This window comes from Budorcas taxicolor, chromosome 3 (genome assembly GCF_023091745.1).
Source record: "Budorcas taxicolor isolate Tak-1 chromosome 3, Takin1.1, whole genome shotgun sequence".
In the NCBI taxonomy this organism is placed as follows: domain Eukaryota; kingdom Metazoa; phylum Chordata; class Mammalia; order Artiodactyla; family Bovidae; genus Budorcas; species Budorcas taxicolor.
The window spans coordinates 15,479,713-15,493,181 of NC_068912.1; the positions used below are offsets into that span (position 1 = coordinate 15,479,713).

General features: G+C 42.7%; 1 protein-coding gene and 1 non-coding gene across 5 annotated transcripts in view; both read right to left on the bottom strand.

Moving 5' to 3' along the window:
* Positions 1 to 4,258: 4,258 nt before the first annotated feature.
* On the bottom strand, positions 4,259 to 4,330 carry TRNAS-GGA (transfer RNA serine (anticodon GGA)). Its single transcript has one exon. It is a non-coding gene; the product is annotated as a tRNA-Ser (tRNA).
* A 2,275-nt stretch (positions 4,331 to 6,605) lies between these two features.
* DAP3 (death associated protein 3) overlaps positions 6,606 to 13,469 on the bottom strand; it is a 39,593-nt gene continuing 32,729 nt past the window's right edge. The window contains exons 10-13 of one of the 4 annotated variants that reach the window (XM_052636746.1): positions 13,217 to 13,276; positions 12,695 to 12,784; positions 8,452 to 8,569; positions 6,606 to 7,554 (exon numbers count right to left, since the gene is read on the bottom strand). In XM_052636746.1, coding sequence (XP_052492706.1) covers positions 7,469 to 7,554; positions 8,452 to 8,569; positions 12,695 to 12,784; positions 13,217 to 13,276 — 354 coding nt within the window. In that variant the 3' untranslated portion in view covers positions 6,606 to 7,468. The remainder of the gene's footprint in view (positions 7,555 to 8,451; positions 8,570 to 12,694; positions 12,785 to 13,216; positions 13,277 to 13,469) is intronic. The other 3 variants (XM_052636747.1, XM_052636748.1, XM_052636749.1) reach the window with 3 other exon arrangements.

Genomic DNA, 13,469 nt, shown 5'->3' on the forward strand with positions numbered 1-13,469 from the left:
GAGAGCATCTTTTTGGATGTTCATCACCTTTAGAACAGTCACTTTTGTGAGGTGTGGCGCGTGTTCAAGACTCTTGCTCATGCTTCTTTTGGGTTGTCTCATCTGTTGGCAGGGTATTTGATTCTGAATACAAGACCTTTGTCAGTTATATGTGTTGAAAATATCTTCTCCCACTGAATGATATTAACTCAGTTAATATCATGTCAGTTTTTGTTTTCTTAGGCTATGTTATTGATACATACTACTTTACATTTCCTGATGGACTGAAACTTCCACCATTACAAACTATCCCTCTTTTTCTCAAATAATGCTGTTTTGATAGTAATATAGATGAACCAGCTTTCTTTTGATTAGTGTTTACATGGTATAATTTTTTTTTTCACTTGTAACTTTAATTTGTATTTTGAAGACAGTATAGGCCAGAAGCAAACACCAAGATGGGAGTATACATATATGTGCTTTGTCAGGGAAATGCCCGTGTGGAAACATCACAGGGAACCAGAGGAGGCTGGGAGTCTCGGACCTTGAGGAAGTATGAACCTAGTGAACAGTAGAGGGAAGGAAGAAGTCTGCAGTTTGTTTGTTTTTTTTTAACCCTTATTGAGGTGTTATTTATATACATTAAATGATTTGAGGTGTCATTTATATCCGTTTTAAGTGTTTGATTTTGTAAATACAGAGCTGTGCAGTTATTACCATAATTCAGTTTTACATCATCCCCCAAAGATTTTTCCTGTGTGATTACAGGTAAACTCTGTTCCTACCCCTAACACCAGGTAACCACTAATCTACTTTTGCTTTTATAGATTTGCCATTTCTGGACATTTCATGTAATTATACAAAGGTGGTCTTTTGTGTTTGGAGTCTCAGCGTAAGGTTTTTGAGTTCCTATGTTGTAGCATGTGTTAGTATTTTGCTCATTTTTGGTAATCCATTTTTAAGTTGATGAATAGTTGGATTATTTTCACTTTTTAGCTGTTATGAATAATGTTGCTATGAATAGTTTCATGCTGCTTGAACACAACTCTTGTGTGGACATATTTTGATTTCTTTAGGGTAAATACTTAGGGGTGAAATTGCTGGATCATGGGATAACTTCATGCTTAACAGTTTTAGGAACTGCCAAAGTGTTTTCCAAAGTGATATTTCCATTTTATATTGGCACTTGAAATGTTAGAGGTTCTTTTTTTTTTCCCTCCTGTGTGGTACAGTTTGTGGGATCTTAGTTCCCTGACCAGGGGTTGAACCTGGGCCTGCAGCAGTGAGAGCGTGGAGTCCTAACCACTGGACTGTCAACGAATTCTGATCAAGGGTTCCTTTTTCTTTACATCCTTCCCACCACTTAGTTGTTGTTTTGAATTTGTAGACATTCTAGTGGGTGTGTAGTATTTTATTGTGGTTTTAATTTGCTCCTAAATCACTAGTGATGTTGAGCATCTTTTCATTATCTTGTCAGCTACTGAATATGTCTTCTGTAGAGAAATGTCTATTCAAATTATTTATCTTCTTATTAATGAGGGAATTTACCCAGTATATATTCTGGGTAAAGTCCTTTATCAGAAATAGGATTTACAGATATTGGCTCCATCTGTGGGTTGTCTTTTCATTTTCCCAGTGAAAATAAGTTTTAAAATCTTGATAAAATCCAATTTATCAAATTGGATTTGTACAGCTCACATCTTCTTGTGGAAGAGATATTTGCCTAATTTTTATATAGATCACAGCTTCATATGAAAGAAATATGTGCCTAATTCAAAGTCATAAAGATTTCTTCATGTTTTCTTTTAAATGTTTCATATTTTACTTTTTACATTAGGTCTATAATCTATTTTGGATGTCTGATGTGAGGTAACAGTCAAAATTCATTTTTTTGCATGTACATATCCAATTATGGCTTGATGTCTTTGTTGAAAATCAATTGACCATACATATAAGGGTTTGTTTCTGGACTCTCAGTTTTGTTCCATTGTCTTCCTTTATGCTACTGCCATTGACTGTGTGGATCACAATAAACTGGAAAATTTTGAAAGAGATGGAAATACCAGACCACCTGACCTTCCTCTTGAGAGACATGTATGCAGGTTGGGAAGCAACAGTTAGAGCTGGATATGGAACAACAGACTGGTTCCAAATAGGAAAAGGAGTACGTCAAGGCTGTATATTGTCACCCTGCTTATTTAACTTCTATGCAGTACATCATGAGAAACGCTGGGCTGGAAGAAGCACAAGCTGGAATCGAGATTGCCGGGAGAAATACCAATAACCTCAGATATGCAGATGACACCACCCTTATGGCAGAAAGTGAAGAAGAACTAAAGAGCCTCTTGATGAAAGTGAAAGAGGAGAGTGGAAAAGTTGGCTTAAAGCTCAACATTCAGAAAATGAAGATCATGGCATCTGGTTCCATCACTTCATGGGAAATAGATGGGGGAACAGTGGAAACAATGGCTGACTTTTATTTTGGGGGGCTCGAGAATCACTGCAGATGGTGATTACGGCCATGAAATTAAAAGACCCTTACTCCTTGGAAGGAAAGTTAGGACCAACCTAGACAGCATATTAAGCAGAGATATAACTTTGTCATAAAGGTCCGTCTAGTCAAGGCTATGGTTTTTCCAGTGGTCATGTATGGATGTGAGAGTTGGACTGTGAAGAAAGCTGAGCGCCGAAGAATTGATGCTTTTGAACTGTGGTGTTGGAGGAGACTCTTGAGAGTCCCTTGGACTGCAAGCAGATCCAACCAGTCCATCCTAAAGGAAATCAGTCCTGGGTATTCTTTGGAAGGACGGATGCTGAAGCTGAAACTCCAGTACTTTGGCTGCCTGATGTGAAGAGCTGACTCATTTGAAAAGACCCTGATGTTGGGAGGGATTGGGGGCAGGAGAAGGGCACGACAGAGATGAGATGGCTGGATGGCATCACCGGCTCGATGGACATGAGTTTGAGTGGACTCCGGGAGTTGGTGATGGACAGGGAGGCCTGGCGTGCTGCGGTTGATGGGGTCACAGAGTCGGACACGACTGAGCAACTGAACTGGACTGATGCTAGTGCCGCTTCATCTGAATTACTATACCTCTTTCAAAGTTTATTTGGCTGCATCAGGTGTCAGTTGCAGCCTGTGGGCTTCTCTCTAGCTGTGGTGTATGGGTAGTTGCTGCTTCTCAGTAGTTGCTGCATGTGAGCTTAGGATGGCATGTGGGATCCTAGTTCCTCAACCAGGCATCAAACTCATGTCCTCTGCATTGGAAAGTAGATTCTCAACTACTGGACCACCAGGAATGTCCTTTAATTACTGTAGCTTTTTTTTAAAATTTATTTTTAACTGGAGGATAATTGCTTTATAATGTTTTAGATTACATTCTGAAAATAGGAAAAGTCCTCCTGCTTTGGTCATTTAAAAAATCACTTTGGTTTTATTTCCATATCAGCTTTAGATTGGTTGTCAATTTTTGCAGAAAAGCCTACTGAAACTTTAATATTGATTGTATTGAATTTATGGTTCCCTTTGGGGGAGAATTAATATCTTAACACTACAGAGACTTGCAATCTATGACCATAGACTGTCTTTTCATCAATTTAGATTTTTAAAAATTTCCTCAGTAATATTTTATAGTTTCTGGTGTATGTCTTGCACTTCTTTTGTTCAGGTTGCTAAGTACTTTATTTTCCTGTATTTTTAGAACAGAATTACTTTATTAATTTCATTTTTGGATTTTTCATTGCTAGTATAGAGAAATACAATTGGTTTTTGTAATCTTGTGGTATTGTGACTTTGCTGAACTTGTTTTTAGTTCTAGCAGATGTTAGTTCTAGGAGTATGTTACCTAAAAGTAAAGATAGTTTTGCTTCTTTCTTTTGATTCTAATTCAGTCCCCTTGAGTGATGAAGAAAAGCCCCAAGAGACCAGCTGTGCAGCAGGCTTAGCATGGAGACAGTAAAACTTGGGGCATGAGGATCAGGTCTGAAGGATCTGAAGAAGCAAAGGGGACTGGATAGGGTAGGTGATAGAGTATTTGGAAAAAGATGAATTCGTATTTAACAAATTGCAAAAGTAATGATGCAATTCTTCCATAAGGATTTTGTACATAAATGATAGTATACCATTCCACACTCATTAAAGGGAATGAGTAAGTAAAGTCGTTCAGTCGTGTCCGACTCCTTGTGACCCCATGGACTGTAGCCTACCAGGCTCCTCCCTCCATGGGATTCTCCAGGCAAGAGTACTGGAGTGGGTTGCCATTTCCTTCTCTAGGGGATCTTCCCAACCCAGGGATCGAACCCGGGTCTCCTGCATTCCAGGCAGACGCTTTAACCTCTGAGCCACCAGGGAGGCCTCATATTGACTCTGAGCTCGGCCTTCCAAAGATGAAAGTATTTCCCAGCCTCGTGCAGTGAAGGATCAGGCTTGCAATCTGACCAGTAACCATCTGGTAATGGTAAGTGTAGTGACATCTTGCTTCTTTGGGAGGGAAGTGACAGCCCTGGAGTTTTTAGGGGCTAGCTGCCATTGTCAGGCTAGGCTGCAGTGTCAATGCTCTAGTCGCCCTGCTGACTTTATCGCAGCAGCCCCTCTCCTGGTGTGGTTAGGATGTTGTCAGTGGCTGCTGACCTTGTGCCAGTGTGCCTCTTGGAGGTTGTGTGTGCTGCCTGCTTCCTTTTCTTTTGCTCTGTATCGGCTGTGCCGGGGCTTCGTTGCTGTGCAGTCCTCTAGCTGCAGCTGCAGAGCAGGGGCTCTAGAGCGCGGGCCCAGTGGTCGTGATGCACAGGCTTAGCTGCCCCTCACATGTATAATCTTCCTGGACCAGGGACGGACCCTGTGCCCTCTGCATTGGCAGGCGGATTCTTAACAACCACCAGACCACCAGGGGATTCCTTCCTTTTCTTTTTAAATTCCTTAGAGCAGGCATTGGATTTACTAGAAAAATTGACAATTTCCAAGATATGCAGAAACATCAAGGTATAAAAGAGTAAGTACATTATTGTGTTAAAATTTTTTTTTTTTAGAATTTTTTTCTCTAGAATTTGGTTGCTTGTAGGGAGCTGAGAGAAAATGTTTTCTGTATGGTTTGAACTCTGTAACCCATTGTTGTTGTTCTGTTACTATGTCATGCCCAACTCTTTGCGACCCCATGGACTGCAACATGCCAGACTTCCTTGTCCTTCACTTCACCTCCCCGAGTTTGCTGAAACTCATGTTCACTGAGTCAGTGATGCTGTGTAATCATCTCATCCTCTGCCGCCCTCTTCTCCTCTTGGCCTTAATCTTTCCCAGGATTGGGGTCTTTGGCAAAAATAAAGACATAGTAAAGCTGCTGAATGGCATTAGGGGAACCGCATGGTGTGCTGTTTAGGAAGCTCACTGAGACAGCCTGGTGAAAGATGGGCTGGAGGGAGGAGCCAGTAGTTAGGAGCAGAGAAACAAATCAGCAAATGATAATAGCAACTCAAACAAGAAGTGGTGGGTTATGTAATATGGATGGAGAGGAGGAAGTGCGTTTGAGCTACTGAAAAGGCACATCTCAAGGCTTGGGAGGGGCATCGGTCAGAGAAGCAGAACTATAAATAGAAAGGATTTGTTAATGGGTTCAAGCTTTCCAGCTGTGGCAGCTGGTTAAACAGTCTCTGTAAAGGTGCTGTCTGATGCTATACCATCAGTCTAGCTGACCTGGGGGTTGGTCAGGGATGGAGTTTCATTTTTGATACGGAATCCTTTAAGAGGTGGTTTTGGGTAGGGACAGCTGGCTCTCTAGTGAAAAATGCTGATATACATTCAGACTCTATCATAGTAATTTTTCAAATAAAGCATTAATGAAATCCAAGTTATAAACGGTAGCTACCTCTCATTCAATGCAGACCCACTATGTGTGAGGCACTTGACATATATCATGTGATTTAATTCTCACAAAATCCCTGAAAGTTTAGCATTATTATTACCTTTACATAAGGTGAAACAGAGATAAGGCAAAATTAGAGAAGGAAATAGGGTAAGACAGATAGCTAGTAAGTGGCTGTGCTAAGTCACTTGGGTCGTGATTGACTCTGTGCGACTCCATGGACGGTAGCCCTTCAGGCTCCTCTGTCCACGGGATTCTCCAGGCAAGAATACCGGAGTGGGTTGCCACTCTCTTCTCCAGGGGATCTTCTCGACCCAAGGATCGAACTGGCGTGTCTTACATCTAACCCGCATTGGCAGGTGGCAAGGTTTCACGGTAAACCTGCATTTACCACTAGCGCCACCTGGGAAAGCCCCAAAAATGGGACTCAAACTTCTGACTCTATTACCAGCCACGGGGACCTGGTGAGAGAATCAGACTCTCCTGAAACTGATGTGAGCCTCTGTTTTCTCGAATCTCGGAAACCTGGTAACGGACACTGCTATTCTATTACTGTATGGATTAAGGTGTTACTTATTCCACGCAGTGTGTGCCATGGGACAGTGGCCCCAACCTTGCTGGCACCAGGGGCCAGTGTCACGGAAGACAGCGTTTTCCACGGCGGAAGGGGAGGCAGGATAGATCTGGGCAGATTCAGGCACACTGTGCTTTACTGTGCCCTTCATTCGCGGCTGTGCACGGCGTTCGCTAGCTGCGGTCAGTGCGGGCCGCTCTTCACTGGGGCGCGAGGGCTTCTCGCTGCAGAGAACAGGCTCCAGGTGCTTCGGCCTCAGCAGCTGTGGCTGTGGACTCTTGAGTGTGGGCTCAGTAGTTGTGACGTCCAGGCTTTGTCGCCCAGGGGCATGCTGGATCCAGACAAGAGATTGAACAGGTGTCCCGCAAACTACAAGGCAGATTCTTACCCCCTGGACCTCCAGGAAAGCCCTGCTGTGCACTTTATTTCTATTCGTATCACATCAGCTCCACCTCAGATCGTCAGGCATTAGATCCTTACAGTTGGGGACCCCTACGCTGGGGGTTTAGAACTTACTTCTTTCAGGAAGCTGTAGAAAGGGGCTGTACCATACAAAGCTGCCAGACTCAGCTGGAGTTTGAGGAAACTTCTTAGGGACCATGATAAAAGTAAAGAAGTGAATGGTCTGGGAGAGATAAGTCAAGCTGTGAGTCCCAATCTCATAAACTGAATAAAGACTGGAAAATTTCTGTAGAATTGAGTCTCTTCAGAGCCTCAACAAGCAGAATGCCAAAGAAATTCAGTTTGACCAATTGCAAATAGGCTCTTTCCATCTTATAACACAACACTTTAAGAAACATAATTTAATTTTTAAGGAAAAGCTACATGATTATTTAAAATGTGAAACCCACAGCTAATAAACCAGCGTTGCTTTTAGGACATCCTGTTGCCAGCACGGGCCCCTTACAAGGAACCCACTGCAACAAAGGCTGGGAGCTGACTGCAGTCCTGTTGGCGCCCGCGTGCAGCGCCGGGCTGCTCTTGTATACTGTGGGGCTTCCCATCTGACTGGTCCATTAAAGAAACATCCATTGTCTTCCACGCACTTTGTGACCAGGGCTTAGAGGTAGGCACAGAGCCGCTCCAGCAGCCCGGGATTCCTGTTACTTAAGAACAGCAGCTCCTTCTTCCCTTCTTCTGTATGAGCTAAAATAGAACCAAACAGATAACTGGAAGATTTCTCCTGCAGCACTGTCACTCAGCAAAATCCTCAGCCAGAGGCCACGTTATCCAAGTTATATTCTGATGTAATTAATACTCCCAAGACCTCACTTCTAGACCCTTTATTCTGCCCCCCCCAGTATTATTTTTTCTATGCATAATTTTCTTTTCTGTCTGTTCCTCCAACCAGCATCTAACCCTCCCTCTGTTCCAAGACTATACTCTGGACTTGAAGGGCTCTTGTGAAATCTCACCATTGTGCCTCCTAACTCATCATGCTGCAGTGACTTTATACACTCCCCCTTATTCCTCTAAAACCCATCCCAATTTGCAGCTAATTCTCTATTATCTAGTGACAGAACAACCTTTATTTTTCCTCCACCCCCCATCCCACACACCCCCAGAACTAAGGGCAAGGGTAAAATGAGCAGCTGGAACACTTTGATATGCAAATACTAGGACAGGTCTAGCAAGAATTTGGTTTGGTGCTGGAGTAACTTCTCACACGGCTTCAGTTATTCTGTGGGTGTCCCAGCATCTAGGTCTCTGAATCCAGGTTTGCTGAGTGCTGAGTAAGTGCAGCAGCGAGAGTGTGGCAGCAAGCAAGCACCTGGAAGCTCTGCCAGTGGCCCCTCTATTAGCATGAGCACCTTACTCTATCTAGAATAATGCAAGAGTTTTGGGAGAGACATGTCTCATATAAATTAGACTTTAACCACCCTCCAATCTCACATTTTCTTTACCATCTAATCAGCCAGGAAGAGATCAAGATAAAAGAGAAAAAAGATGAAAAACAAATTACAGGCTGCTCCTGAGGGAAGAAGAGATCAAGGGTCTGACTCAGTGGGGTTCTTCTGTGAGAGGAAAAATTAAGCAACTGACCTTTCTCATGCTGAAGCCAATTGTTCTCCAAATAATACTGAATACAAGCTTCAAATTCCTTTGGGTTATAATTGGAAACCAGGATGGGAATAAAGGGATCCAGGGTATCAAATCCTTCCTGGAGAAGAAAAAGGATAAAGAAATAGTATTCGTTAGGTGACAAATTGGTATTTATTCAAACACCTGAGGGTAAGGGCTTTGCTTTTGTTCTGTTCTACCTGATTTCACATTCTCTGGGGCTGGTTACTGTTGTTCTACATGGCCACACACAGTATATTTCAAAAAGAGATAATGCTTGAGACACAGGGGCGACGGGGTGCCACTTATCTGAGAGCATACCCGCATAAACGTATACATCTTCAACTTTTTGCAGTTCTAACTTCAACAGTCAGCAATAGTTTTGATAGTTCATATACTCCAAAACAAAAAATAAACAAAATGACAAGGACTGGGGGAAAAGACCCTGAATGGCATATAAACTGAAACAAATGAATCAAATTGTGCTTTAAAGTTCAAAGGTAACACTGAAGGGAGAAGGGAAGCTAGCAGAAACCAACTTGTGAATAGAGTATTTGAACTAAAGACTGGCTCCTGTCTGACTCCTTCCAACCCCATGGGCTATACAGTCCCTGGAATTCTCCAGGCCAGAATACTGGAGTGGGTAGCCTTTCCCTTCTCCAGGTGATCTTCCTACGATCAAACCTGGGTCTCCCCCATTGCAGGCGGATTCTTCACCAGCTGAGCCACGAGGGAAGCCCAGAACACTGGAGTGGTAGCCTATCCCTTCTCCAGCGGATCTTCCTGACCCAGGAATCAAACCGCAGTCTCCTGCATTGCGGGCGGATTCTTTACCAACTGAGCTATCGGGAGCCCAGAGACCCTTAGGCTAAAGATGAAAACTGCTCTAAAACATAGTGAAACTAAATAAAAGGGAAAAAAATTTTGTGTTCTAATGTCTGGCAAGGAAAGGGCCAAGACCCAGGCTTGCTGCGCGCAGAGGCCCTCCTGGTCCCCAGGCTGATGGCTGCAGAAAGCTGGGCAGAACTCCTCTGCCAGTGTAGGTTCCTCAAGTCGGGACTGCGTAACTAAACCAGTTGCACTTTTTTTTAAATTAACAGCTTTCTTCACCCCAAAATGCTTTGTAGTTGTGTGTGCAGCACTCTGCCCTGATATGTGTGCTGTACAATAAGAACCAAACCTAATACATTCTGGCGGCAAAAAAACAAACCCACTTCTTACTTTTAGAGAGGCAAGGGTTAGCAGTTCTGAAATTACTTTTACTGTAATCTAAGATTGAGCTAATATGTAAATACACTGTGAATGAGAACAGAGTTCTTATTATTGGAGATGAGGTTTTCAAATATAGAAAGCAGACAGGATATAATGAATGCTGTGATGCTAGCCTGGAATTAGAAGTATCAGACTTCTGTTTTTTTTAATATAGAGAAACAGATACAGATGTGTGTGCTTATGTATATAGAAACACATGTGTATACAGAACATATACATATATATGTATGTATGTATATATGAACAGTGCATATATCTAGCTGCTCACTCTGCTAGAGGGCCTAGAAGAAGTGACACCCACATCCTAGTAGTATTAAGTATACCTAGCACTCAGGTCTTGGTTTCTAAATACCATCCTCCTCCAAAATGAACCAAAGCTCCTTGAAGAAATGGCTGATTTTAGCGCTGGGGTATGGAAAATACAAGATGAATCTGGAACATGTTCTTGTGCCTAAGGTAAAGAAGTGCTTACAAAAGATGGGGACAGAGGAGGAAAGGTATGGAGAAAAATGACGGCAACATGTTAAAGGGACATAGAAGCCAGCTTCAAGGGTACTACTGGCCAAGTCTGGGATAACTTAAGCACCAATTAAAGAATGACAGTCAAGGTTTGTGCGTGCGTGTTCAGTTGCGTCTGACTCTTTGCGACCCCATGGACTGTAGCCTGCGAGGATCCTCTGTCCGTGGAATTTCACAGGCAAGAATACTGGAGTGAGTTACCATTTTCTCCTCCAGGGGATCTTCCTGATCCAGGAATTGAACATTTGTCTCTTGTGTCTCCTGCATTGGCAGGCAGATTCTTTACCACTATGCCACTTTTAGAATCCATTAAATAAGAACCCACATTCTTATGTGTAGCAACAAATATATAAATATATAATGCAGAAAGGAAAATTCTTAAATATAAGAGAGGGTCAACTGATACATTTAGTAATGATGGAGCTAGAAAATATCCATCTTGTAATTGTCATGTGATTTAGGGCAGAATCACTAATGAAAACTAAAACTGCTAAGGGGAAGCTTGAGAAATAAAGTCTCAAAGTATATCTTCATGAGATATTTATTCATTATGAAAGGAAAAGAGTAACTTTGTTAAGGAGACAAAGTGGACATCACCTTAACCAAGTGTTCCAAGTTTATCCTGCCAGCAAGAGGAGAAACAAGCTTTACGTGCTTTCAGATGTTATGCACTGAGAAGACACAGTATAACTTCTAACATCCCATATACTCAAGAAAAACACATCAGACAAGCCCATAAAGCAACCCAACATAAGATAACTAGCATATACTCTTCAAAAACAGAGAGATAAATAGGAAGGTTATAAAAGACTGAGGATCTGGACCAGATTAGAGGAGGCTGAAGACATGACGGTCAGTGTGGTGCATTATCCAGGACTTTCCTTCCCTGTAAAGGAAAACCGGAAAAACCAGAATATACTACACAGATAACCGTCAGTGTTAATTTTCTGATTTTGGTAATTGGGATGTGGTTATACGTTAGAGTATCTTTGATTTTAGAAAATATGCATATAACGAGTGCTTCCCTGATAGTTTAGTTGGTAAAGAATCCACCTGCAATGCAGGAAACCCTAGTTCGATTCCTGGGTTAGGAAGATGCCCTGGAGAAAGGCTAGGCTACCCACTCCAGTATTCTGGGACTTCCCTTGTGGCTCAGCTAGTAAAGAATCCACCTGCAATGCAGGAGGCCCAGGTTCGATCCCTGGGTTGGGAAGATCCCATGGAGAAGGGAATGGCTACCCACTCCAGTATTCTGGCCTGGAGAATTCCATGGACTGTGTAGTCCACGGAGTTGCATAGACATGACTGAGCGACTTTCCATCTAGTCAAGGCTATGGTTTTTCCAGTGGTCATGTATGGATGTGAGAGTTGGACTGTGAAGAAGGCTGAGCGCCGAAGAATTGATGCTTTTGAACTGCGGTGTTGGAGAAGACTCGAGAGTCCCTTGGACTGCAAGGAGATCCAACCAGTCCATCCTGAAGGAGATCAACCCTGGGATTTCTTTGGAAGGAATGATGCTAAAGCTGAAACTCCAGTACTTCGGCCACCTCATGCAAAGAATTGACTCATTGGAAAAGACTCTGATGCTGGGAGGGATTGGGGGCAGGAGGAGAAGGGGACGACCCAGGATGAGATGGCTGGATGGCATCACTGACTCGATGGACGTGAGTCTGAGTGAACTCCGGGAGCTGGTGATGGACAGGGAGGCCTGGCGTGCAGCAATTCCTGGGGTCACAAAGACTCGGACACGACTGAGTGACTGAACTGAACTGAACTGAACTGAACTGAGCGACTTTCACTTTCAAGATATAAAAGAGGGCATCATGTCTCAGGTTCAGTTCAGTTCAGTCGCTCAGTCGTGTCCGACTCTTTGCGACCCCATGAATCGCAGCACGCCAGGCCTCCCTGTCCATCACCAACTCCCGGTGTTCACTCAAACTCACGTCCATCGAGTCAGTGATGCCATCAGGCCATCTCATCCTCTGTCGTCCCCTTCTCCTCCTGCCCCCAATCCCTCCCAGCATCAGGGTCTTTTCCAATGAGTAAACTCTTCGCATGAGGTGGCCAAAGTACTGGAGTTTCAGCCTCAGCATCAGTCCTTCCAATGAACACCCAGGACTGATCTCCTTTAGGATGGACTGGATCTCCTTGCAGTCCAAGGGACTCGCAAGAGTATCTCAGGTTACTATCACATAATTCAGAAAACAGAAAAAAAAAAAAAAAAAAAGATGGAGAGAAAGAGTAAAGCAAACATGGTAAAGTGTTAACATTTTAGTTAACAAGTGTTAACCAACACTAACAGTTTACTTAACACTAGTTAAAGTGCAGAGGAATATGAATTTTCTCCAAGTCTGAAATTATGGCCCTATATATGTGTGTGTGTGTGTGTATCTTCAGACAGAATGACTACAGTAAATAAACTTTGTGATCGGACCTTTCCCAGCAGCTCCTGGGGCAGATAGGCTTTCCGGGGCTGAAAGAGAGACCCAGTCTGGCTCACAGTCAACACAATGGCACCTCCTTGCTGAAAGAAAGAAGAAAAAACTGAATTTCAGCAAGACAGAAAAATGCATTTTAAGCATCTGCAGATTTTTTTTTTGCCATATAGAACAGTTAAATGGCAACTAAATTATTAATTTGTGATTTGATTCTGACAATAAATTGCTACATGATCTTAAATTTATCAAAATTCTCTCCAAAGTTGGTAAGAAATAAAAACATCTTGAACAAATGCAGTAAAGTGAAATTATGCCGATATTAAAAAAAAAAAAAGGTTTTGAATAAGTGTATTATAGTCAAGTGGAGAGATAAGCCAAATTACAGACATTAAATAAGATATAAGAACTTTCTGTCCATGTACTTAGAGACTGGTAAGCATTAGCAATGAAGCAATCAAACATCTTTAAAATGAAAATACGTTTTTTCCTGAAATGTGTTAGGCATTGTATGTACTCACCCAATCATTTTTCACCATTTTCCTCAGGTTGTAAATAAGGGCTAGTTCTTCTGGGGCAATCTGCATATTGGTCAAAGTGTGAGAGGGAGAAGGAGAAGAGAGGGAGAGAAGAGAACATTACTTGCTTTACCTGGATGCTCTCCTGAGATAGTTGCACTGGCAACATCCAAAAAATCCTCAACCAGGATTTCTCTGGTGGCCCAGTGGTTAGGACTCCGTGCTCTCACTGCCAAGGGTCCAACTTCAGTCCTTG